Source organism: Heptranchias perlo, chromosome 2, assembly GCF_035084215.1.
Source record: "Heptranchias perlo isolate sHepPer1 chromosome 2, sHepPer1.hap1, whole genome shotgun sequence".
NCBI classification, from domain to species: Eukaryota; Metazoa; Chordata; class Chondrichthyes; order Hexanchiformes; family Hexanchidae; genus Heptranchias; species Heptranchias perlo.
The window spans coordinates 79,877,681-79,901,016 of record NC_090326.1 but is presented as its reverse complement, the minus strand read 5'-3'; the positions used below and the strand labels follow the sequence as shown (position 1 = coordinate 79,901,016).

Below are 23,336 nucleotides of genomic sequence, written 5' to 3'. Positions count from 1 at the left end.
GAGAGGTGATCTCATTGAAACATGTAAGATTCTGAGAAATTAACACAATTAAAAAACTTTGGGTTTCTATCTTCCATTCTGTATAAATAGGTTTCTGGGGTAGAGGGATATTCAGTCTTGTGGTGTATATTTATCTTTCTAATTTCTGATAACCTAATGAACAAACTCTTCACAACGAAACATCCACCTCATATGAGAAGGGACTTTGTAGCGGGTACCATCCAATTCTTGATCATCTAGTGTTGAGCTGGTAAATGATCCCACATTAACAGTGTGAACTCTATAGGGTCGATAAGAAAGGCTTGACAGAGTAGATGCTGAGAGGCTGCTTTCCCTGGCTGGAGTTTCTAGAACTAGGGGGCATAATCTCAAAATAAGGGGTCGACCATTTAGGACTGAGATGAGGAAAAATTTCTTCACTCAGAGGGTTGTGAATCTTTGGAATTCCCTACCCCAAACGTCTGTGGATGCTGAGTGGTTGAACATATTCAAGGCTGAGATCGATAGATTTTTGGACTCGAGGGGAAGCAAGGGACATGGGGATTGGGCGGGAAAGTGGAGTTGAGGTTGAAGATCAGCCATGATCTTATTGAATGGCGGCGCAGGCTTGAGGGTCCATATGGCCTACCCCTGCTATTTCTTACGTTCTTAAGTTCTTATCGACCCTATAGAGTTCACACTGTTAATGTGGGATCATTTACCAGCTCAACACTAGATGATCAAGAATTGGATGGTACCCGCTACAAAGTCCCTTCTCAATGGCTGGTTACATATGAGGTGGATGTTTCGTTGTGAAGAGTTTGTTCATTAGGTTATCAGAAATTAGAAAGATAAATATACACCACAAGACTGAATATCCCTCTACCCCAGAAACCTATTTATACAGAATGGAAGATAGAAACCCAAAGTTTTTTAATTGTGTTAAATTTGGACATTTGGTGAATTAACATAAATTGGCAACTTCAGGTAATAAGTTTGATTTGGAATTTATCTCTAGCTCTAACAGCCCATATTTTTTTTAACATCTGCCGTTATTAAATCTCCCTTGAAGATTTCAAAAATAGATGCTGTAGAAAGTTAGCTTCAACAATGACAATATTGCTGAGTTATTTTGTGACATGTTACAAATAAGGCTAACAAATTTCTGATGTGTGCATACAATTGGAGCTGACATCATGTACAAATTCTCAGTTAGCTGTCCTTACACTGCTGGAATAGTGTCAAAAGGCCACAAAAAATAGAGTGACAATATCGATCGTGGTTTCATTGTTGTTGAATGTTCTAGATTTTGGATACATTACTCACCCAATCTTGATACCTGAGTGGTTAGGATCTAGAATGCACTGCCTGAGGGGATGGTGGAGGCAGAGTCAATTATGGCTTCAGCCCATAATCTAATTGTTTGGGCAAATTTGTTTTTAAAAGGAATGTCACAGTGGTCACCCAGCATAAAATGTGAAAAATCTGAACCATTTGTCCTGAAACCTGTAATAAGGTCGTTCCGCAATTGCACCTGAAATGGGTTTTGTTTGTAGGCCTACTCCTCTGTTATACAGTAAATCCATTCTCATTCTATCCTATCTTCTATCACCTCACAATGTCTGCGAAATGTGATTGCTTCATATTAGTCCACGCCTAGCTATAGAGAAATATTATCACAACACGTTAAAAAACAGCATTGTATCCTACAAATACCAATTTTGTCTTCCTAGGGGTAGGAAGTATTATGTTATAGTTAATTAATGCAACAAACATAATATGAAGAAGTTTGGTTTTTCATCTATTTTCTGTTGCTCTTACCAAAAATTACTTTCAGCTGTGTGTTGTGTAGTTAGAATCATAGAATGGCTATGTATGGAAGGAGGCCATTTGGCCCATCGAGTCCATGTGGCTCTCTGCAAGAGCAATCCAGCTAGTCCCGCTCCCCCGCCCTTTCCCCGTAACCCTGCAAATTTTTTTCCTTCAAGTACTTATCCAATTCCCTTTTGAAAGCCATAATTGACTCTGCCTCCACCATCCCCTCAGGCAGTGCATTCTAGATCCTAACCACTCATTGTGTAAAAAAGTTTTTTCTCATGTCGCCTTTGGTTCTTTTGCCAATCACCTTAAATCTATATCCTCTGGTTCTTGACGCTTCTGCCAATGGGAACAGTTTCTCTCTACCTACTCTGTCTAGATCCTTCATGATTTTGAAATCTCCTCTCAACCTTCTCAGCTCTAAGGAGAACAACCCCAGACCCCCAGCTTCTCCATTCTATCCACATAACTGAAGTCCTTCATCCCTGGAACCATTCTAGTAAATTTCTTCTGCACCCTCTCTAACGCCTTCACATCCATCCATAATTGGGTGAATTTTATCATTGTGTTGATATCAGCAACATATTACATGAATAACACAATCCTTTGATGTTAACCTGCTATAAATCTCCAGTAATGAGAGACTACAGTTTCAAAATTCACTATTAAAATGTTGATAGTTTAGTAATTAATGCTGATTATTAATATTAGTATTTAATTTTTTCAAAGTGAGGAATAAAATTCCTTTTTCTTATCCAAATTGATCAATTCGATGAAATAAAGCAGACAAGTTTGTGTTGCATAATGATTAATTGCAAGATATCTTTATTTCCTCAGTCAGAAAATGTCCGCTGGGCCCAGTCTGTCCAGTTCTTCGAAGCTCAGGAGAAGACACTGTGTGGAGATGTGTTGCTGACAGCTGCCTTTGTGTCATATGTTGGATCCTTTACAAAAGGTTACCGTCAAGAATTAGTAGAGGGCATGTGGCTTCCTTTCCTGAAATCACTAAAGGTACATTTTCTTTTTTGCACCCTTTTGTAAGTTGGACTATTGTTTCATATAATGATATGAAATGTGCTCAGACACCATTGTCTTCACTGATACTATTATTTACCATGGCAGGAAATAAATAAATTTCAGTTTAGAAATGCAGTAATAAGTGGCAATTCTGCCACATGGAATGTGTCACTTTCATGAATTTTGCTTTTGTATTTCATGGAGATGATGTCATGATTAAGAACATGTGGCATTGAGAAAAAAGAAACAATTCACAATGAAACCGGTAGCACAAGTTAGCAGTCCACTTATTAAAATCTAATATATTTCCCTGTAATTCTAGTCATTTACCTAACACGCAATATAAAGCAAATATATAATGAAGAGCTGTAAAATACTTTTGCTGTTGGCTATGACTCACAAGCATTAGGACACTCCACTTATGAGATATAAATTATATTCTAGAGATGTATCCTCTGTATCAACACCTTATTATGCATGCACCAGCAGAAAAATAGAAAGATTTTCTGATTGTTAGTGGAAGTCTCATTTAAACTGATCATCAAAGGGTAGCTTGTATGAAAAGTAAGTTTTTAAAGGCACACAGACGATTTTATTGTTTTTTCTGTGTTTTTGCTGGTTTTTTTTCAAGGGGGGAGGTTCTTTCTATTTTTGTTGTTCCAAATATGCATAATTATTTTATGTTAATGCAACAGAGAGTAGTGGTGAACGATTGTTTTTCAGACAGGAGGGAAGTATACAGTGGTGTTCCACAGGGGTCGGTATTAGGACCACTGCTCTTTTTGATATATATTAATGACCTGGATTTGGATGTGGAGGTTATAATTTCAAAGTTTACAGATGACACAAAACTTGGAAATGTAGCAATGGTGCGGGAACAGAGACATCTGGGGGTGCACATATACAAATCTTTGAAGATGGGAGGACAAGTTGAGAAAGCTGTTAAAAAAGCATATGGGATCCTGGGCTTTATTGATAGAGGCATGGAGTACAAAAGCAAGGAAATTATGCTAAACCTTTATAAAACACTGGTTAGGTCTCGGCTGGAGTATTGTGTTCAATTCTGGGCACCACACTTCAGGAAGGATGTCAAGGCCTTAGGGTGCAAAAGAGATTTACTAGAATGGTGCCATGGATGAGGGACTTCAGTTATGTGGAGAGACTGGAGAAGCTGAGGTTGTTCTCCTTGGAACAGAGAAGGTTAAGGGGAGATTTGATAGAGGTGTTCAAAATCATGAACAGTTTTGACAGAGTAAATAAGGAGAAACTATTTCCAGTGGCAGAAGGGTCAGTAACCAGAGGACAAAGATTTAAGGTGATTGGCAAAAGAGCCAGGGGTGACATGAGGAATCATTTTTTAACGCAGCGAGTTGTAATGATCTGGAATGCACTGCCTGAAAATGTGGTGGAAGCAGATTCAATAGTAACTTTCAAAAAGGGAATTGGATAAATACTTGAAGGGAAAAAAATTTACAGGGCTATGGGGAAAGAGCAGGGGAATGGGACTAAATGGATAGCTCTTTCCAAGCGCCAGCACAGGCATGATGGGCCAAATGGCCTCCTTCTGTGCTGTACCTACTATGATAGTATCAAAAGCAGCCAAAATCAAAATTGGCTGCAAAATCACCAGAAAGCCATCCATAAATAAAGACTTCAACAGAACAGGAAGCTTCTTAAAAAGAGTAGATCTGTCAATTAGCTTATGGTATACAAACTTTCACATCTGCTCAAGGAGCAGCAAGGCATCTATCAGGCTGTTACAGGTTCTTAACCTGTTTGACAAGTCAATGTTAAATTAATGATGGGAGTTTCTTTTAACGCATCCCTGTTATAGTATTTAGAGGTTAAATAGGTTAAAGATAAAAGAAGGTACACCAGTGAAGTCAGCCTGTACCAGAACCAACTGCTCTCACCTGCCATTATGCCACAAAACCATATTTGTAAGCCCTGGTTCACCTACCTGGCAATAACTGAGTGTAACTGCCTCCACAAGCTCTAGGTCAGCACGAAGGCAGTTGCAGAGCTGTGCCATCCACTGCTAGGAAACGTTCAGCCAGCCTCCATTATAGGGAAGGCACTGCCTGTGACAACCAAAGTCGCCAACCTTCCTCAATTTTTCTGTCTCCAGTTCTTTTCAAACTATCATGGGATCATTTGCAGTATTAACCTATAAATCAGATGTATTAAATGTGACTGGTGAATTGTTCTGCTGGGGTCGCACTTTCATTTCTTTTCCCACTGAATAGTAACAGGAGCATTACATGACTACCCAATTTCACTGAATGCTGGAAATTCACAAAGTACATTGTCATTGATGGCATCAGTTTTTTGCTCCTCCCCTAGCAGCGCTGCCTCCTCTACATCCATCCCAGAAAATTTATGTAGCTACAGTAAACCTAATACAGCAATAGTGGAGACAAGTTGGATATTATATACGACTTGATCAATTTATTTAAAGCATTAATGGTTGCCCACCTCCTGTTGATAAAAATGATGCTGGTTTTCCCATTTTGACAAAATATGATAACTTGTGAGTTAATGAAAAGAGTCAGGACCATAAACGTTTAAACACCAGGGGGAAAGAAAGTTCCTTTCACCTCTGGAATGCTTGACCTTCAGAGTTAGCTTCCTAGCCTCCTGTGCTTTTCCAGAACCAATTAGTGTTTAAACTCTAGCTCCCTTCAGATTTAACTTACTTTGTGTACACGTGAGGTCAAATTGGTTGACGTCAAAGCCACGGATGACCAGAACACAGTTACCATGGTAACCCGGTCATAATTTCTGTTCAGAGTACTTTGTTGCTAGAGGGTAATATAATGCATCCTATAGATTGCATTATAAAACTCTTCTGTCACAAGTCTGCATTTGTTTCAGGTAGCACAGAAGCATGGCACAGAAAAAAACAGTGAAATGCACCACCGCCAAGATCTTAGGGTGCACAGTAGTGATGCTTCACACCCCTGAGTTGCTAATCCCAGGCACTCTACTGTAGGGAGGCATTGAGCAAAGGCCAGGCATCTCCCCACATAAGGTAGAAAGGGAAAATCAGAAGGAAAGTCATCCCTAGACCACTGTTGCATTCCTCTTTGTGGTTTATTCAAGCAGGGAATTGATCGTTATAAGCACAGGATCAGACCAGCACCCTACCCCTTTGGATACAGGTGTTGTCAGTCTTGAAGAGACAGAGAAACTACTGAGTAAATAAAGATTCATGCCATGCCTTCACACATACAATCTTAAAATCTACTTTTGATGCATGACACTCTGATTAATACATTACTTTCTAGTTAAAATCAAACTAACAAAATAACAGTAAAAAATTAAAAGAAAAATATGGTGAATACATTTATCTAAATATGCTAACTTGCTGCACAAAATAATGGCCAATTACAGTGTAATGTATCAGCTATGCATTAGAGAAAAATCTTGAATTGTACACTTTCTTTACTGATCTCTCAGGTTTCTATACCAATAACAGAAGGTCTAGATCCTATAGCAATGTTGACAGATGATGCCACAATTGCAACTTGGAATAATGAAGGATTGCCCAGTGATAGGACGTCAACAGAAAATGCCACTATTCTGGCCAACTGTGAACGCTGGCCACTCATGATTGACCCACAGCAGCAAGGGATCAAATGGATTAGGAACAATTATGGAAGTGAGCTGAGAGTTGTACACATAGGACAGAAAGGGTAAATGGTTTGAAGATAACTAAAATAACTGACTTATTTATAAAAAAACATTTTTAATTTAAAGCATACTCATTCTATTGTTCTTATGAAATAAATGTGATTACCAATGTGCATTCTGAATCTTTTTTTAAAAGTTATTTAGACACCATTGAATGCGCACTATCTTGTGGTGATACCATCCTCATTGAAAACATTGAGGAAACAGTTGATCCGGTTCTCGATCCAGTACTCGGGCGAAACACAATTAAAAAGGGAAGGTGAGTGCTTTGAGTGACTAAATCATTAATTAAATTACGTAGTAATAATCAGGCAGTAACTATGAATACAATAACCCATGCATAATGCTATAGCATGTCATGATATCTGCTCAGCCTCCATCCTACATCTATGATTTGATAGGGTAACTTCTCTCTGCTTTGCACCCCAGGTATGCCGATTTATTGGGTGTAAAGCAGAACAAAAGGGTAGAGACTGATTATAGCAGGTTTCTTACCCTTTTGCACTTTACATGCAATTTGAGGAGTTTCCCAAAGTTGGGGGGGGGCAGCAGCTGGAGGAGGTTATAGAGGTAGGGAGGGGCGAGGTCATGGAGGGATTTGAAAACAAGGATGAGAATTTTAAAATCGAGGCATTCCCAGAGCAGGAGCCAATGTAGGTCAGCGAGCACAGGGGTGATGGGTGTACGGGATTTGGTGCGAGTTAGGATATGAGCAGCAGAGTTTTGGATGAGCTCAAATTTATGGAGGATTGAAAATAGGAGGCCGGTCAGGAGCATTGGAATAGTCGAGTCTAGAGGTAACAAAGGCATGGATGAGGGTTTCAGCAGCAGATGAGCTGAGGCAGGGGCGGAGATGAGCAATGTTACGGAGGTGGAAGTAGGCAGTCTTGGTGATGGAGCGGCTATGGGTCGGAAGCTCATCTCAGGGTTAAATAGGACATCAAAGTTGTGAATGACGTTGGAGACATTACCTCATTAACCGTCCATGAGAAGCTATAAGAAACATAATAGGTATATAGTAAATAAGTGAGGAGACTGTAGTGGAGTAATCTGGTATGAATAGGCTTGTGTTATGGATGTACCAGGAAGAGATAAGACCTTGAAGGCTACAGAGAATTAAGAGCACTCATGTGGACTGTCTGAGTTGTAATAAACAACTGAAGACATTAATGGGCATGCACAAATGATAGTAGCTAACCTTACCACTAAACAAGCTCACATATTAACAGCATACACAAAGAACTCACTGACATATTGTACCCACGTTTGTCCTATGTAATTAAACCTATTAAAGATACAACACACTGGAGATCCTTGGGGACCTCACCCTAGTCTTGATAAGGCTAGCGTAAGCAGTCAAGACGACACGCTTGCAACCTCTTGAGGAGTCGTTGCACTTGAGTTATAATCGGTACCAATCTTGTGCATTGCATGTAAGGGGTTGTGTTTTATTACCTAATTGACTTGATTTAATGAAGTGTATTATCAGAGGTCTCACTGTTTCCCAATCCTCGAACCTGTATTAGAGGTAAAGGATGTATGACAATATCCTATAATACCTCCACATAAGGGCAATAGGGATATATCCTATATATATATAAAAACCCAACTGAAGTGACCTCAACAGACCACATGCCTCAACTTTCTGGGTATCCATGAGGCAAATACAGCAATGCCCACTGAAAGTGTGCTTTTGAGGTTGAATCTAACCCTCTTAGATTGGAGGATCTGAGAAGGAGCTGTCAGCTACCTCTAAACAAATAAGGTTGCTGACAAGTTCAGCAAGGAGGATCATAGGGACTTGAAGCTGCTGTTTTTGGATAGTCCCAAAAGAAGTCCCTAAAGCTAGCTGCCATGGTTCACTTGCTTCCCCTATTTTTGAGTGCTTCCCCTCTTTCAATGAGCATTCCTATGCCAGGAAAACTTTGGGGCCCTAGTAATGACCTGAACCCCACAAATACAGGTGAAGCACACTTCGGGTGCACTCTACCCAACCTGTGCCCAGACAGTGGGGAGGATAATTGATCACATTATCTACAGGTTTCCCAGCTCAATGATCATTTTTTATTATAATAATTCTGAATTCCTGTATGGCTCTAAGTGTTTTTTTTGTGCACTTTCGAAAATGAAATGCTGGCAAAATAGTATGGAAACATTGCAATTGTGTTATTTTGCTAAATAATAAATACAAATACTTCCTGCTAAGTGTTTCACAAGTAGTTATTTATTAATCACAGTTAATTTAGCCTAAAAATATCACATTAAAACAGTCAGTCAACTACAAATGTCTTTACTAGTATTATTTTCAGTTTACTAAATGCTAAAACTAATTATATTCAATGTGACATTTGTGAATATAAAAGAAGTGTTAAATTATATTATTACAAATTTACATTTTTAATAGGATTTGGGGGAGTACTTTACACAAAAAGTAATTCCCCCAGACCTACTTCTACTTTAATTGAGAATAACAAATAAGTAACTATAAACACTTAATAGACAGCATTTATTTATTATTTAACAAAGCAGCACCACATCGCACCATTTCCAGGTAATTTATCACAGCTGCTGATGGGAGAGAACTGGGACCAGCTAGGCGAGAACAGCTCAAACAAAAGTACAATTTAAAGTTACCGTTGGAAAGGGAAGGGTAGAATATACCTTCATATTTAAATAAATAACACTGCTCTTTGTACATCCCTCACTAGCTGTGACCAAACAGCTGGGGGGCAAAAATGGCCGTTTAGCGACTGTATTGTCAGTGATGTGCGGACAACTAAGCCCCGCAAATGGCGTCCGAGATGCGCGCGCGCACACTACCGACATTAAGTGTGCAGGTAGCCATATTGGTAAGGGTGTTTGCGCACATGCACCTAAGGACCGCTGGCAGCATGCAGAGTAGGGAGATGATGACGCGAATCAGTGTGCAACGATGATTTGAAGCAGCCGGTGACGTTTTGGAACTCCATGCTCCAGCCAACACCCTGTCTTTACCTCGCACAGCTGAACAGGACTTAAACGGCATGAAGGACCCCCCCCACCAGCGCTATTTAAAGGGCTCATGAAGTACTTACAGGTTAGTTGCTGGATTATTTCTGCTGGCTGCTGGTGCAATTGTACATGATTTTGAATGTTTCCTATACTTGAATAAAGTTTCAATATTCCGTAGAGAGTGGTCTGACTGGTCTTGCAGTACTTTTAGTGGCATTTACAATATATTGTTGAAAAAAGTTGCTTCCAGACATGGGTGGCCTGCCAGGGCTTCCTTTGGGAATTGAACATGACTGGGAGAATGAAGAGAGGCCACGCAGAGCAGGACAAGTTGCTAGAAGAGGGAGGTGGAGGTGGAAGAGCAGGGCACTCAGCAGGAGGCGATATCTAAGGAGGGTCTTCAGGGATCAATTCTCTGACCTCAACTTCAACGAAGACCAGTGCATCAGACACCTGCGGTTCACTAAAGAGGTCATGACTGAAATTTATCAACTGCTGCAGCCACAACTGCAGCCTCAAAGCAGGGCAAGGACTGTGGCTGTCAAGGTAACTGTGACACTTAATTTTTACAGCTCTGGCTCCTTTCAGGCCGCTGCTGGAGATATAAGCAACATCTTGCAGTTTGCAGTGCACTGCTGTGTAAGGAAGGCCACTGAGGCTCTGTACGCACTAAGAAACAGATTCATCTCATTTCCTCTTGCCAGAGGCAAGCAGCAGGAGCAAGCACAAGGGTTTGCTCGCATTGCAGGCTTCTCCATGGTGCAGGGTGCCATTGACTGCATGCATATTGCCTTGCGTGCTCCACATCTGAACTCAGCCATATTCATGAACAGAAAGGGATTCCACTCTCTCAATGTTCAGCCTGTGTGCGACCACACACAGCGCATCATGCAGGTCACTGCCCGATATCCTGGCAGCAGTCATGATTCTTTCATCCTATAGCAGTCCTCTGTTCCACCTGTATTTCAACCAGCAGGGCAAGTCAAAGGCTGGCTATTGGGCGACAAAGGTTATCCCCTCAAGAAGTGGCTCATGACTCCGGTTCTGAATGCACACACAAGTGCGCACTAGGCGTACTACAAGAGCCATGCTGCCAAGCGGAACATCATTGAGCACACCATAGGCCTCCTCAAGCAACGCTTCCACTGCCTGGACCTCTCTGGAGAAGCCCTGCATTACTCAGCTGAGCAGGTATCAAGATTTGTCGTTGTATGCTGCAGAAAATGGAGGGAGAGGCAGGGAGGCTACAAGGTAGACAGGCCCTGTCTGCCAGGGCTCTACGTGATCAGATTATTAATGAGTGATACCAGTAACCTCAACGACACCTCCCCATTCACCAACAGTTCCACACTCCTTACCTTTCCTCTCTCACGTGGCCATCAAATCATCCTTCTTATGATTACACATCGCTTCCTCCCTCAGCTCATCGCAGAAATAAAAACCACCACCAAATGCAAATTCAAATGCACATTTATAAATTAACACAAGAAATAATGCAAACAAAATGAGACTATTCTCCCTTGTGCATTCCCTTATTGCCTGTCATTCATGTGCCTTTACCTTTTCCAGTGCTCCAAAGAGGTGCATTCCCAGTGACTGGAGCATGGGTGGTGGAAGGCTGCTGACCTTCAATGGAGGAGAGTGCAGATGGCCTTGGAGCACGACCTCAAGCAGCTCTGGGCCGAGAGGGCCCGGCTTCAGACTGCACCATCTCGACCTGGGCTGCAGCAGTCTGGGCTGGCTGGCTGACAGGCAACAGCAAGGGCACTGGTGGAGTGGCAGGGGTGGGAGCAGGAATGCTGTCATCCTGAGAGAGGACAGCAGGTTCGCCTTCCATGGCATCTCTGTCACTTTCCCGGTGCGGTGCCTCAGCAAACCTGGTGATCTGTTAGAAAACAGATTGCTGGACCCGGCTGGAAGCCCCTTTCGACAGTGGTACCCAGAGCCACGATAGCAGCAATCTGAGCTTCCAAGGCAGCAGTCAGACCTTTGATGGCAGTTATTTGTGCTGCAATGGAAGCTGTGACATCAGTCATCAGACACTGCATCATGGTGGGTTCCACAGGTGTGCTGATGGAGGTGACCACCGGTTCCATGTGGGAATGGATGGGCTCCAAGCTCTGCACAAAGCCTTGTACCAAGTTGGAGCTGGACTCCTCCACGCTCCTTGCCTTGTGTGCAGGCTTTCTGGCACACTTTCCAATGCACCAAGCATTTGGTTGTGTTCACCCATCGGCTGCGTTCTGTAGCCTGTTCCATCGAAGTCATCATATAACTCCTCTGCAGGAGTACTAGTGAACGACCTCGCTGTCCGGCAAGCTGGCACCTGCGGTATCCATTCCCCTCTCCCCGACTCCTGCACACTTGTGCCCGGTGCCTCACCATATGCAGATCCCTCCTCCAGCCTAGCCTCTAAAGTATGCGCAGTGTCAGTTTCTGAGCTGGTGGCTGAGAGTGTAAGATCGAATGACGGTGTGTCTTCATTATCACTGTCGTCTTCCTCTGACTGGGCAGGTTCCAGTTCTTGGGTATCTGAAATGACAAAGGGACATGGGTAGAGTTGTGGTGAGGAGAGAGGAGAAAGTAAGAAGCACGTGCTTACACCATCTGCAGCACGTGAGTCAGAAAAGATTGTGGGATGAGGGATAAGTGGGAAGCAAGAAGGAGAATTAGGTATGAAGAGACCCTTATCATCGATCCCTCCAGCAGCACCAGTGGCCACGGCCTCAACAATGGCTCTTTCAGTGATGGCCAGCACTGTCTCCTCCAGGGGAGTTAGGACATGTAGGCGTGCTTATCTTCCTCCAGTTCTTTCTTGCTGCCTACTATTATGTGATACCTTCTCCTGTAAGAAAGAGGGAATTTTGTCAGTGAGTGTCATAAGAACATAAAAAACAGGAGCATGAGTAGTCCATACGGCCCCTCGAGCCTGCTCTGCCATTCAGTCAGATCATGACTGATCGTCAACCTCAACTCCACTTTGCTGCCCAATCCCCATATCCTTTGATTCCCCGAGGGCTCGATTTTCGCACCCGCGATCAGGTGCGATGGTGGCGGGGGGGCTGGGAAAATCGCCCCCGCATGTGAGACTCCCGCCGACAATTAAAGCCGGCGGGGTGCCACTTAGGGTAATTATTTAGGTATTTCAGAGACCTGATTAACATGATATTTTAGGAGGGGTGGGATTTTGCAAACAACTGGGACTGTTTCCTGTACTGGGGGAAACACTCCCAATTCAAATGGACGTGTTGCAGCCATCAGCCTGTGGCAGCTGCAAAGGTCCATTTGACAGGTGGGGTGGGGAGACCCTCACTCATTGCAGGAGGCCACTCTGTCACTTTGGACAAAGTTTGGCCTCCACCACCCTCCTCCTAACAATAAAATTCACCAACTTGCACACTTACCCCGGTGTCCAGACACATGTACCTACCTTGTGGACCCCCTCAGATGGGGGCCGCCGTAGCTGCAGTCATGACCTCCTCGGAGGGCGAACAGCATCACCAACCTCGCCGGCCACACCGTCCACCTCTGACACGTGGAGCTCCACAACACAGTGCTGTGATACATCCACCTGCACAGCAGGAGGGAGGGCAACCGCAGAGAGAGATGCGTCGCAGAGGGCACTACCCTCGCCACAGGGTCCACAGACCGAGGCTCAGCTTCCTGGACCTCTGAGCAGCAGTGCACACGGAGGCTCAGAGTCACTCGACATTTAGACGTGGACATCTGCAGCCTCCTTCATGCCGAGCTGCTTCCGGCTGGCCCGAGCACCATCTTCTTACCTGTCGCTGTCAAAGTCACCACTGCCCTCAACAACTTCTCCTCCGCATCCTTCCAGGGTGCCACCGGGGACATCACCGACGTCTCTCAGTCATCTGCACAAAAGAGCCCTGCAAATACCCCTACACCCATTCTGCAGTGACACAATGGGTGGCATCAGTTGTAGGTCTTCATTGTGATCCTCAGGAAAGGGCATTATTGTACAAACCAGACAAGATTCACAAAGACGTGGCAATAGTGGTGCCAATATAATATGTAATGTGAGTTGATCAGAAATTAAATATAAGTAAAAACCATCAAACACCCTTGTGCATCCCTTTCATGCTCACGACACGTTTGCCTTACGCTTCCTACTGCACATATGTGATGCATGCCCTGTGGCTGCAGCACAGGTAGTGGCAGGTTGAATGAGGCTGACTGTGAAAGAGATGCACGAGAGGGTGAGTATGAGATAGAGCCATGAGATTGTATGAGGATTGGGTTGAGTGGTAGTGGTGGGATGAGTACTGATGAGGTGAGTAAGTGCAGGTAAGATGAGGATGAGCTTTGAGTGGGTGTGAGGAGTGATGTGACAGAGTAGTGTTGGCTGTGCAGAAGGAGATGTGGGGTGGGGGCAGTGATGTGGCAGACGGAGTGTAGGGGAATGAGTAAGTGTACTCACTTTGGCTGACCTACTTAGGTCTTTGCAGCGCCTCCTGCACTGTATGCAGGTGGGCGATATGTTGGTGGTGCAGGTGACCTCCTCTGCCACCTCGAGCCAGGCCTTCTTGGTGGCAGAGGCAGGCCGCTTCCTCCCGCCCGCCGGGGGGAAGATCTCTGTCCTCCCCCTCCTCCTCACCCCATCCAATAAGAGCTGGAGTGAGGCATCATTAACCTGGGAGCAGCCTTCCCCCTGGGCTGCTCCATGCTGTAATTTTTCCTATTTCTTGCAGCATCAGTCAGTGGAGGACTGCCCCTTTAAATAGAGCTCCTCCAGCTGACAGACCTTACTGCGCATGCGCAGTCCGCCCACCGCGCAGCTTAGCAGCGGGGAACCCAGAACAAGAGGTAAGTGGATCCAATCATCCTGCGATTGCGCGCGGAGCAGACTGATTTCACCGGGCGCGTTACCCACGCGCCTAATCTACCCCTGCCGCGAACCCACCGCCATGGTAATATCGGGCCCCTCGAGTCCGAAAATCTATCTATCGCAGCCTTGAATATACTCAAAGACTAAGCATCCACAGTTCTCTGGGGTAGAGAATTCACAACCCTCTGAGTGAAGAAATTCTTCCTCATCTCAGTCTTACATGGCCGACCTCTTATCCTGCGACTATGCCCTCTAGTTCTAGACTCTCCAGCCAGGGGAAACACCCTCTTAGCGTCTACCTTGTCAAGCCCCCTCAGAATCTTATATGTTTCAATGAGATCACCTCTCATTCTTCTAAACTCCAGAGAGTATAGGCCCATTCTACTCAACCTCTCCTCATAGGACAAGCCTCTCATCCCAGGAATTAATCTAGTGAACATTTGTTGCACCGCCTCTAAGGCAAGTATATCCTTCCTTAGATAAGGAAAGCAAAACTGTACGCAATACTCCAGGTGAGTTCTCACCAAAGCCCTGTACAATTGTAGTAAGACTTCCTTACTCTTGTACTCCAAACCTCTTGCAATAAAGGCCAACATGCCATTTGCCTTCTTAATTGCCTACTGTACCTGCATGCTAACTTTTAGTGTTTTTTGTATCAGGACACCCAAGTCTCTCTGGACACCAACATTTAATAGTTTCTCACCATTTAGAAATATTCTGTTTTTCTATTCTCCCTACCAAAGTGAATAACCTCACATTTCCGCACATTATACTTTATCTGCCACCTTCTTGCCCACTCGCTTAACCTGTCAATACCCCTTTGCAGACTCTTCCTGTCCTCCTCACAGCTGACTTTCACACCTAGCTTTGTATCTTCAGCAAACTTGAATACATTACACTAGGTCCTTTCATCCAAGTCATTAATATAGATTGTAAATAGCTGAGGCCCAAGCACCGATCCTTGCGGTACCCCATTAGTTACAGCCTGCCAACCTGAAAATAACCTGTTTATCCCTACTCTCTGTTTTCTGTCCATTAACTAATCCTCTATCCATACTAATATGTTACCCCCAAGATGTTTGGGTGATGTGGCTGCCATGGTTGAATAGCTGCCAGTGTGTGTGACCTGTGAGTTGTGGTGTGTGGCTTGCAATCGTGGTTGAGGATGAGATGAAGCATCTGATTTGAAGGGATGAGTACTGATTGGAAGAATTTGTTGGTATGTGGGTGACGGGGTGTAGTGTGTGGAGCAGTGGATGAGGCTAATGGTGCAGTTGGTAGACTATGCCACTTGAAACATGAACTCACTCACCTTGACCACTCGTGTCAAATTGAGCTTCCTGCACTGCATCCATGTTCTTGGCGCTATGCTCCTGGCATTGACCTCATCCGCTACTTCCTCCCACTGCCTCTTGAGCATATGTCTGGAGGGCCTCTTGCCCCTCTTTGGATACAGGCTGCCCCTCCTTCTCTTCAGTTCTTGCACAAGGCCTCCAGAGCACCATCAGAGAACCTTGGTGCACGCTCTCTCATAGGTGCAGCCATTCTTCAAAGTATCACAGCCCAGGAATCGCTTCTCACACGACTCCCATCACTTCCTGCAGCCACAGTGCACATCCCCTTTAAGAGGTGCAGGCTGCCTTTAAGGAGTGCTAGCCACTCCCGATATCGGGGCCCCCTGCTGATTCGTGCAGCCAATCAACAGCGCAGGTAGCGCTGACTGCACACAGAAATCATTCAAATCATCAGGCAGCACGAATGTTATGTGCTGCCTGCATCGCAACCAACGGATGCAGGTTAATCGCGGACCGTGATCCCAGCGCCCCTTTTCGGGGATCGACCAGTATAAGCCACGTTATCTTTTCCCACTGTTTCCTAGGTTCTTTCCAATCTTCTTGCTTGTCTTCTGCTCTCATTCTGGTTCTCTTCCGTGCCTTCAGTATGCTGTTCTGTCTCCAGAATCTTCCACTCCAAATGTGTCTCTTAAATAGGAATAACATCTAAATGTCAAACTGGAAGATAAGCAACTTTTATAAAGCTGAACATAACACAAAGGGGATGGAAAAACTACAGGTAAAAGTCAACAAGTAGGTGTGGTCACTACTGTCACTGATTTTAATAATCTATTAATATTTTTTTCATTTGAAAAGACTTGGCAGAAGTGCTGGATAACTTACAAAAGTGTTCTGACAGGCAGTGAAAAGGCATTAGAAAGGCAAAAGTGAAATAGAAGGGAAAGCTAGATAAGCACACGAAGGAGAAAGGAATAGAAGGGTATGCTGATAGGGTTAGATGAAGTAGGGAGGGAGGAGGCTCATGTGGAGCATAAACGCCGACCTAGACCAGTTCGGCCAAATGGCCTGTTTCTGTGCTGTAGACTCAATATAAAAATAGTTCCAAAATGAGGGAAATTAAATGCATAGGAGAAACAGGCAGGAAAATGGGAAAGATGACAGATCCGAAGTTGCCAAGTTACTGTTCAGTCCTTGGGCTGCAGAGTGCCAAGGAGAAAGATGAGATCCTACGGTGAATTTAGTGAAGGAAGGTGAATCTCCTGGCACAGACCCCCATTCATTAAGAGCTCGGATGGGAGAATCAGGCGAGGTCAGTGCGCACCTGAATTTCCAACATGGGCTTCCAGTGAGCGTCACTCCCCGCCGGGAATTGGACTCATAAAATTGCCTGCTATATTTATACTTTCACAGAGGAAACACTGAGGTACAACAATGTCATAACAATAATGTTTTACTTCTAAAGAGAACATAGGCTGGAACTTCCTTGGAGCTGCTCCTGCTCCGCCACTGGAAGTGCAGCGGGAATACCCCATTTATTTGTGTAAACATGGTTTCTGCCATACTTCCAGCAAAGCTACGGCAGCAGAGCGGAAACAGCTCTGAGAGAATTCAGGGCCATAGTGTTGTTGAAGTTTATCGGTGCATCAAGTTTTTTCTGATTTCACCTTACACATTTTGTTTATGTTATTGCCATTGCTGCATCTTACTTTTTCTCTAATTAGTAATAGCTGCAGAGAGGTTGGTGATGGATTTCGCACAGTCAAGGAATTGAACTTCATTAATAATTGGAATGTTGTAGAGTGTAAAGTAATGAATACTAATTATTTCTTTCATGTCTTACAGTACCCTATGGCCCAATCCATCAGCAAAGACTTTAATTTGTTTTAGTAATGTTCTATCAATAGTGCATTAATTCTGTTTTGAGAAGAAATGCAATTGAACCTGTCCTATCAGTGCCACTTTGTAGTTTCAATGACTAAACCCACTTAATTTGAAACAGCCTTAAGAAAGAAAACCTGTACTGAGAAATATTATTTCTGTGTAGTAAAATATATCAAATCATGCCTAGGGTCAGGCGAGATAACCAATCATAAAAAGTATTATAGAATTGTACAACAAATAAGTTACATGAAATGACCCCGACTTTAAACCATGTGATGTATTTAGCGCACTTAGCATTCGCCACACTGAGAGGTTCTAGTTATGAAGAAAGACTTAGAAAAAGAGGGCTTTCTCCACTGGAGCAGAGAAAATTGGAGGAATCTAACTTATGAAATGTTTTGAGAGGGTAAATAATGAACGGCTGGTTGGCGAATTAATAATAAGGAAGCATAGGCTCAGGATTATCATTAGAAGAATGAAGGGGGAGGTTAGCAGAATTTTTTTACACAACATGGATTGCTCAATCATAAGTAGGTATTGTGACAGCAACTATAACATAAATCAAAAAGGGAATTGGATGTTTATGAAAGGAAGAATGTAAAGTGGATGAAGGGAAAGGGCAGGATTAGAGTAGGTAGCTTTAGTTGAAGAGTTACCTGCAGCACAGATATGATGAGCTACGTGGCCGCCTTCTGTGCTGTGATTTCTCGAAATTCTGATTTTCCATTATTATTCTGATTTGTATTCTGGCACAGTTTGCAAGATTATAGTTCTGACAGAGAAATTTTGTGGATGATTTTCAAGTTTAAAATGTAGGGTGAACCAACATAACAACGCAAAATTTCCACTTATCCCAGCTGAGTGCACAGATAAGTCATCCAAAATTCAAAGAGGATAAATGTTTGACATTATAGGGCTGATTTTAACTCAGTCTGCCAGGCAGGAACGGAGTGGTAGCAGCCCTAATATCGGCGTGCTACACTTACTACCCTGTTCCTGCTCCGAACCCGACCGCTACCGTTTTGCCCAAGGCCTTTACAGCAGAGTCCAGGGGTTCACCTGAACCAGGCAGGAGCCTCATAAAATTATGCAAATCAGGGCCCTATGACATACATAGGACTTTGATTGCAATTTCGAGGTACAAGTAGGTTGAGTATACGTTGTGCACACTCCACCCATAATGAGTGGCCCAACCAACAGTTCTTAAAGTGACCACTAGATGCTGCTCAAAAATAACCCAGAAATATCTTTTTTTTGGTGAGATCATGAAGCAGGAGTGCTCTTCCTGAGCCCGAATAAAATCTGGGCAACTGCCGTCCCGTTGAAGTGTCCAACACCCGCCCCCTTTCATATTGGCCGGCCCCACGCCTGCCACTCGGCACCTGTTAAAATCGGGACTAAAGTGCACAATTCCTCTACACTGAAGTTCACAAAGTAAAGAGCAGACGTATTTAAAAGGACTGCATTATATTTGTCCATCTAAAAAAACTACTTTATTCATTTATTTCTCAGATACATTAAGATTGGAGACAAAGAATGTGAATTTCACAGCAGTTTCCGACTCATTCTTCATACAAAGTTGGCCAACCCTCACTACAAACCTGAGATGCAAGCTCAGACTACACTTATTAATTTTACCGTCACAAGGGACGGACTTGAAGATCAGCTGCTGGCTGAAGTGGTCAACATTGAGAGGCCAGATCTAGAACACCTGAAGGTACTGCACTTGTGAGGTCAACGCTGATTAGAGATGTGACAGAAACAACTGTAATTCCATTAGGTGCAATTGCAATTCCTTTTTTTAACAGGGCGAATTTCTGTTTATTTAGAATATACATGTTTGCGACAGTGTGCAATATATATTTTGTAGTAAATCATTGAGTAATTGACCATTTCAAAGGGGGTGCAGGAACAGAGGGACCTGGGGGTGCACATATGCAAATCTTTGAAGGTAGCAGGACAAGTAGAGAAGGCTGTTTAAAAAAGTATATGGGATCCTGAGCTTTATTAATAGAGTCATAGAGTACAAAAGCAAGGAAGTTATGCTGAACCTTTATAAAACACTGGTTAGGCCTCAGCTGGAGTATCGTGTTCAGTTCTGGGCACCACACTTTAGGAAGGATGTCAAGGCCTTAGAGAGGGTGCAGAAGAGATTTACTAGAATGGTGCCATGAATGAAGGACATCAGTTATGTGGAGAGATTGGAGAAGCTGGGGTTGTTCTCCTTAGAACAGAGAAGGTTAAGGGGAGATTTGATAGAGGTGTTCAAAATCATGAACGGTTTTGACAGAGTAAATAAGGAGAAACTATTTTCAGTGGCAGAAGGATCGGTAACCAGAGGACACAGATTTAAGGTAATCGGCAAAAGAGCCAGAAGCGACATGAGGAAACATGTTTTTTATGCGGTGAGTTGTAATGATCTGGAATGCACTGCCTGAAAGGGTGGTGGAAGCAGATTCAATAGTAACTTTCAAAAGGGAATTGAATAAATAATTGAAGGGAAAAATTTACAGGGCTATGGAGAAAGAGCTGGGGAATAGGACTAATAGATAGCTCTTTCCAAGAGCCGGCACAGGCACGATGGGCTGAATGGCCTCCTCCTGTGCTGCAACTGCTATGATACTATGATTTCAAATTACCTTGCCCAACAGTTAACAGATTGTATTCTACATACAAACTGTATTTTAGAAAATATTCATTTCTTTAGCTTGACTTGGTGAGGAGGGGGAAAGGATAAAAAAAGAAAAAAAGGAAAATTACAACCCATGTACAGATACTAACATAAAACCACATGCATAGGCCATACATATACTTTTACATTGTTTCTTGAGACCTGCAATCTTTACGTATCAGTGCAAATGATGTTTTGCTTATCACCCACCTTGCAGAAAAATTGTGAGTTGACAATTATACCTGCATGTGTTCTGTATAGCCGAGCTAAAGCTTTCAGTGAAGTTTGCAGCTGTTTTTGTTGCATGAATATCAAGAAATACAACAGTATTAGAAAATAGAAGGCTGAAGGGTGACCAGATAGAGAAAGGGTAGATGTAGAAAAATGTTTCCACCTTGGGGGTGTCCAAAACTAGAGGTCATAAATATAAGATAGTCACTAATAAATCCAATAGGGAATTCAGGAGAAACTTCAAAGAGTGGTAAGAATGTGGAATGTGCTACCACAAGAGTAGTTGAGGCAAATAGCATAGATGCATTTAAGGGGAAGCTAGATAAGCATATGAGAGAGAAAGGAATAGAAGGATATGCTGATCGGGTTAGATGAAGTAGGGAGGGAGAGAGCTTGTGAAGAGCACAAACACCGGCACAGACCAGTTGGGCCAAATGGCCTATTTCTGTGCTGTAGACTCAATGTAACTTGATGTAAGTATAAGAGAATGTAGTAGAGCATTTTCACTTTTTAATTCCCTTTACTGCATCAAGCATGATTTTAACCAAGCCTGCCTGGCGCGAACAGGTTGGACAGGTGATTAAAATGGTGGTCGGGAAATTTGCACCGCATCCCCAACGTGTTTGCATCCACAGCCACTTGAACTGCCAGGATTCTGGCAGCATGAAGGCTGCCCACTACAGGCAGGCGTGAAATTAAAATGTGAAAGTGACGGGCAAATAATAGTGCCACGCATTCAAATTGCGGGAGGCCCACACAGCACCAAAGCTGTGAGTGAAACCTGGTGTGAGGTAGAGTGTGGCCAGAAGAGGCCAAGGTAAGTTACATTTTTTAATGTTAATTCTGAGAGTGTCTCTTGTATGTATGGACATGAGAGTAGCAAAGGGCTGCATGCTGTGGCTGTTGGCTATGGGCTTGCTCTGTGAACCCCATGGCCAATCGCATCGGGCATGATTGAACTGCATCCTTCCCTACATCTCTGTGCCCGAGAACTGGTGTAGCATTGCTCTGACACTGTGAAGCTGAGAAAAGCAGCCCCAGATAGGCAGCAGAACCATGAGAAGATGTCAGAGAAAATGTAAAGTTTTCTTCACATAGGGGACATAGTGTCCCTCTATGCTGAAGGCACTGTCAGTGGCTTTATCAGCAATCTGGGGTGAACATAGATTTTTAAAGTTTGCATCAGTACCATGGAAATTTTAAAAACAAAGTTTGAGACGTAAATTCAGCTAGATCTGAACAGGAAATAGTGCTAATGATAATATCTTGCAACCATTTTTTGAAAAGGATGTGTTTATGGCGGCACTGAAATTCAATTATACTCCGATGCACTGAACATTTTGTTTTCTATGCACAGTCTGAGTTGACTAAGCAGCAGAATTATTTTAAGATCGAACTGAAACGACTTGAGGACGAGCTGCTTACCCGTTTGTCCGCTGCTGAGGGCAACTTCCTTGGTGACATAGAGTTGGTGGAAAAACTAGAGACAACAAAGCTAACTGCAGCAGAAATTGAACAGAAGGTAAAACGATGTAGTCTCATTACTGATGTTTCAGGGCATCTGTTGCATTGCAAAAATTGTATTCTGAATCCAAATCTATAAACCATTCCTCAAGTTCAGCTGTCTGTGGAAAGGGCCAATTGTTATAATGGTACTGAATTCTCACTACAGCTGATATTGGTTGGAAATTCTTCACGGCCACAGCGTAAGTCGGGTGTAAGAGACCCAGCGAATTTGCAGATGTGGGCGGGACACAAAAACCTTGGGGTATAAATTTGTCTTAGGCAGTAGTGCCAAACGGATGGTAGTGAATCCACAGCCCGATTTGGACTTCGCTTAATTTTCTTGTCCATTGAAGGACTTTCCAGCATTGGGGAGGTTCAATACTTCGAATTCCATTGGCGGATGCTGGCACCACTAATGCATTTGGTGCTCCTGCCAATGGCTGCAGGGCTGGAAAGTCTGGTGGAGGGGGCTTATCCATCTATATACCATTTAATATTCGATGTACCTTACTAACAGACCCACCTTAAGTGCTATCTTTCTGGACTGTAAAACTTAAAGGAGTAGTTTTCTGACTTTGCACACCAGAGGTAGGCTTTGAGGAGTCTTCTTATGGTATGGAGAATGGTAGCAATGGAGAGGGCAGAGTGATCCAGGAGATTCGATAGTCTTAAGTTCCTTTAATTTACCAAGTACCTCTGCGATACTGAATTCAAAATCCTCAAGGAACCTTGCCGTGGATTTACGTCTGTTAACCTTATAGAGTAATCCATTGGGTACCTGTTGTTGTACAGGTGAGTGAAGCAAAGGAGAACGAATTGAAGATCAACGAGGCTCGTGAGCGCTATCGGCCAGCAGCAGCAAGAGCTTCTCTTCTTTACTTCATCATCAATGATCTCAGAAAAATGAATCCCATTTACCAATTCTCACTCAAGGTACTGAATTAAATTAGTCACTTCCCATAGGTTTGGAGGGAAATTGGAGAATGAGTCATCCTAAAGGAGTCTTGGGCACCTTCAAATGACCAAGTACAAAACAGCACTCGTAGAAGCATTAAAGTGAAACAAGAAGTGGCACGGGAAGATGTTTATTTTTGTTAAATGGGGTTGGGGGAGCAAATAAGTATGTTTCTCTTTCCAACATGCTTTAACAGTATTAGAATGTATTTTGAGAGTCTCTATCCCTGAATCTGGTTTCATTGGCAGTAGAATCACTAACACTGTGATTTTACTACTAACTGTACTAAATTAAAATACATATGAACACTTTAGGTTTATGTTTCATTAGAAGCAGGATCTTGCTCCTGCTGTACCATCAAATCGCCATTTTGATTGGAGACGAATTACTAAACCGCATACTCCCAACTACTTGTAGACAGACCTACTTCCCAAACAATAAAACAATACA

At 43.3% G+C, this 23,336-nt stretch overlaps 1 protein-coding gene across 1 annotated transcript in view; it reads left to right on the top strand.

The window, feature by feature from the left end:
• The window catches only part of LOC137332178 (dynein axonemal heavy chain 11-like), a 380,453-nt gene that overhangs the window by 296,385 nt on the left and 60,732 nt on the right, over window positions 1-23,336 (top strand). Inside the window, exons 63-68 of the mRNA XM_067995882.1 lie at window positions 2,635-2,808; window positions 6,274-6,509; window positions 6,644-6,766; window positions 19,036-19,240; window positions 21,783-21,947; window positions 22,724-22,864. Coding sequence (XP_067851983.1) covers window positions 2,635-2,808; window positions 6,274-6,509; window positions 6,644-6,766; window positions 19,036-19,240; window positions 21,783-21,947; window positions 22,724-22,864 — 1,044 coding nt within the window. The remainder of the gene's footprint in view (window positions 1-2,634; window positions 2,809-6,273; window positions 6,510-6,643; window positions 6,767-19,035; window positions 19,241-21,782; window positions 21,948-22,723; window positions 22,865-23,336) is intronic.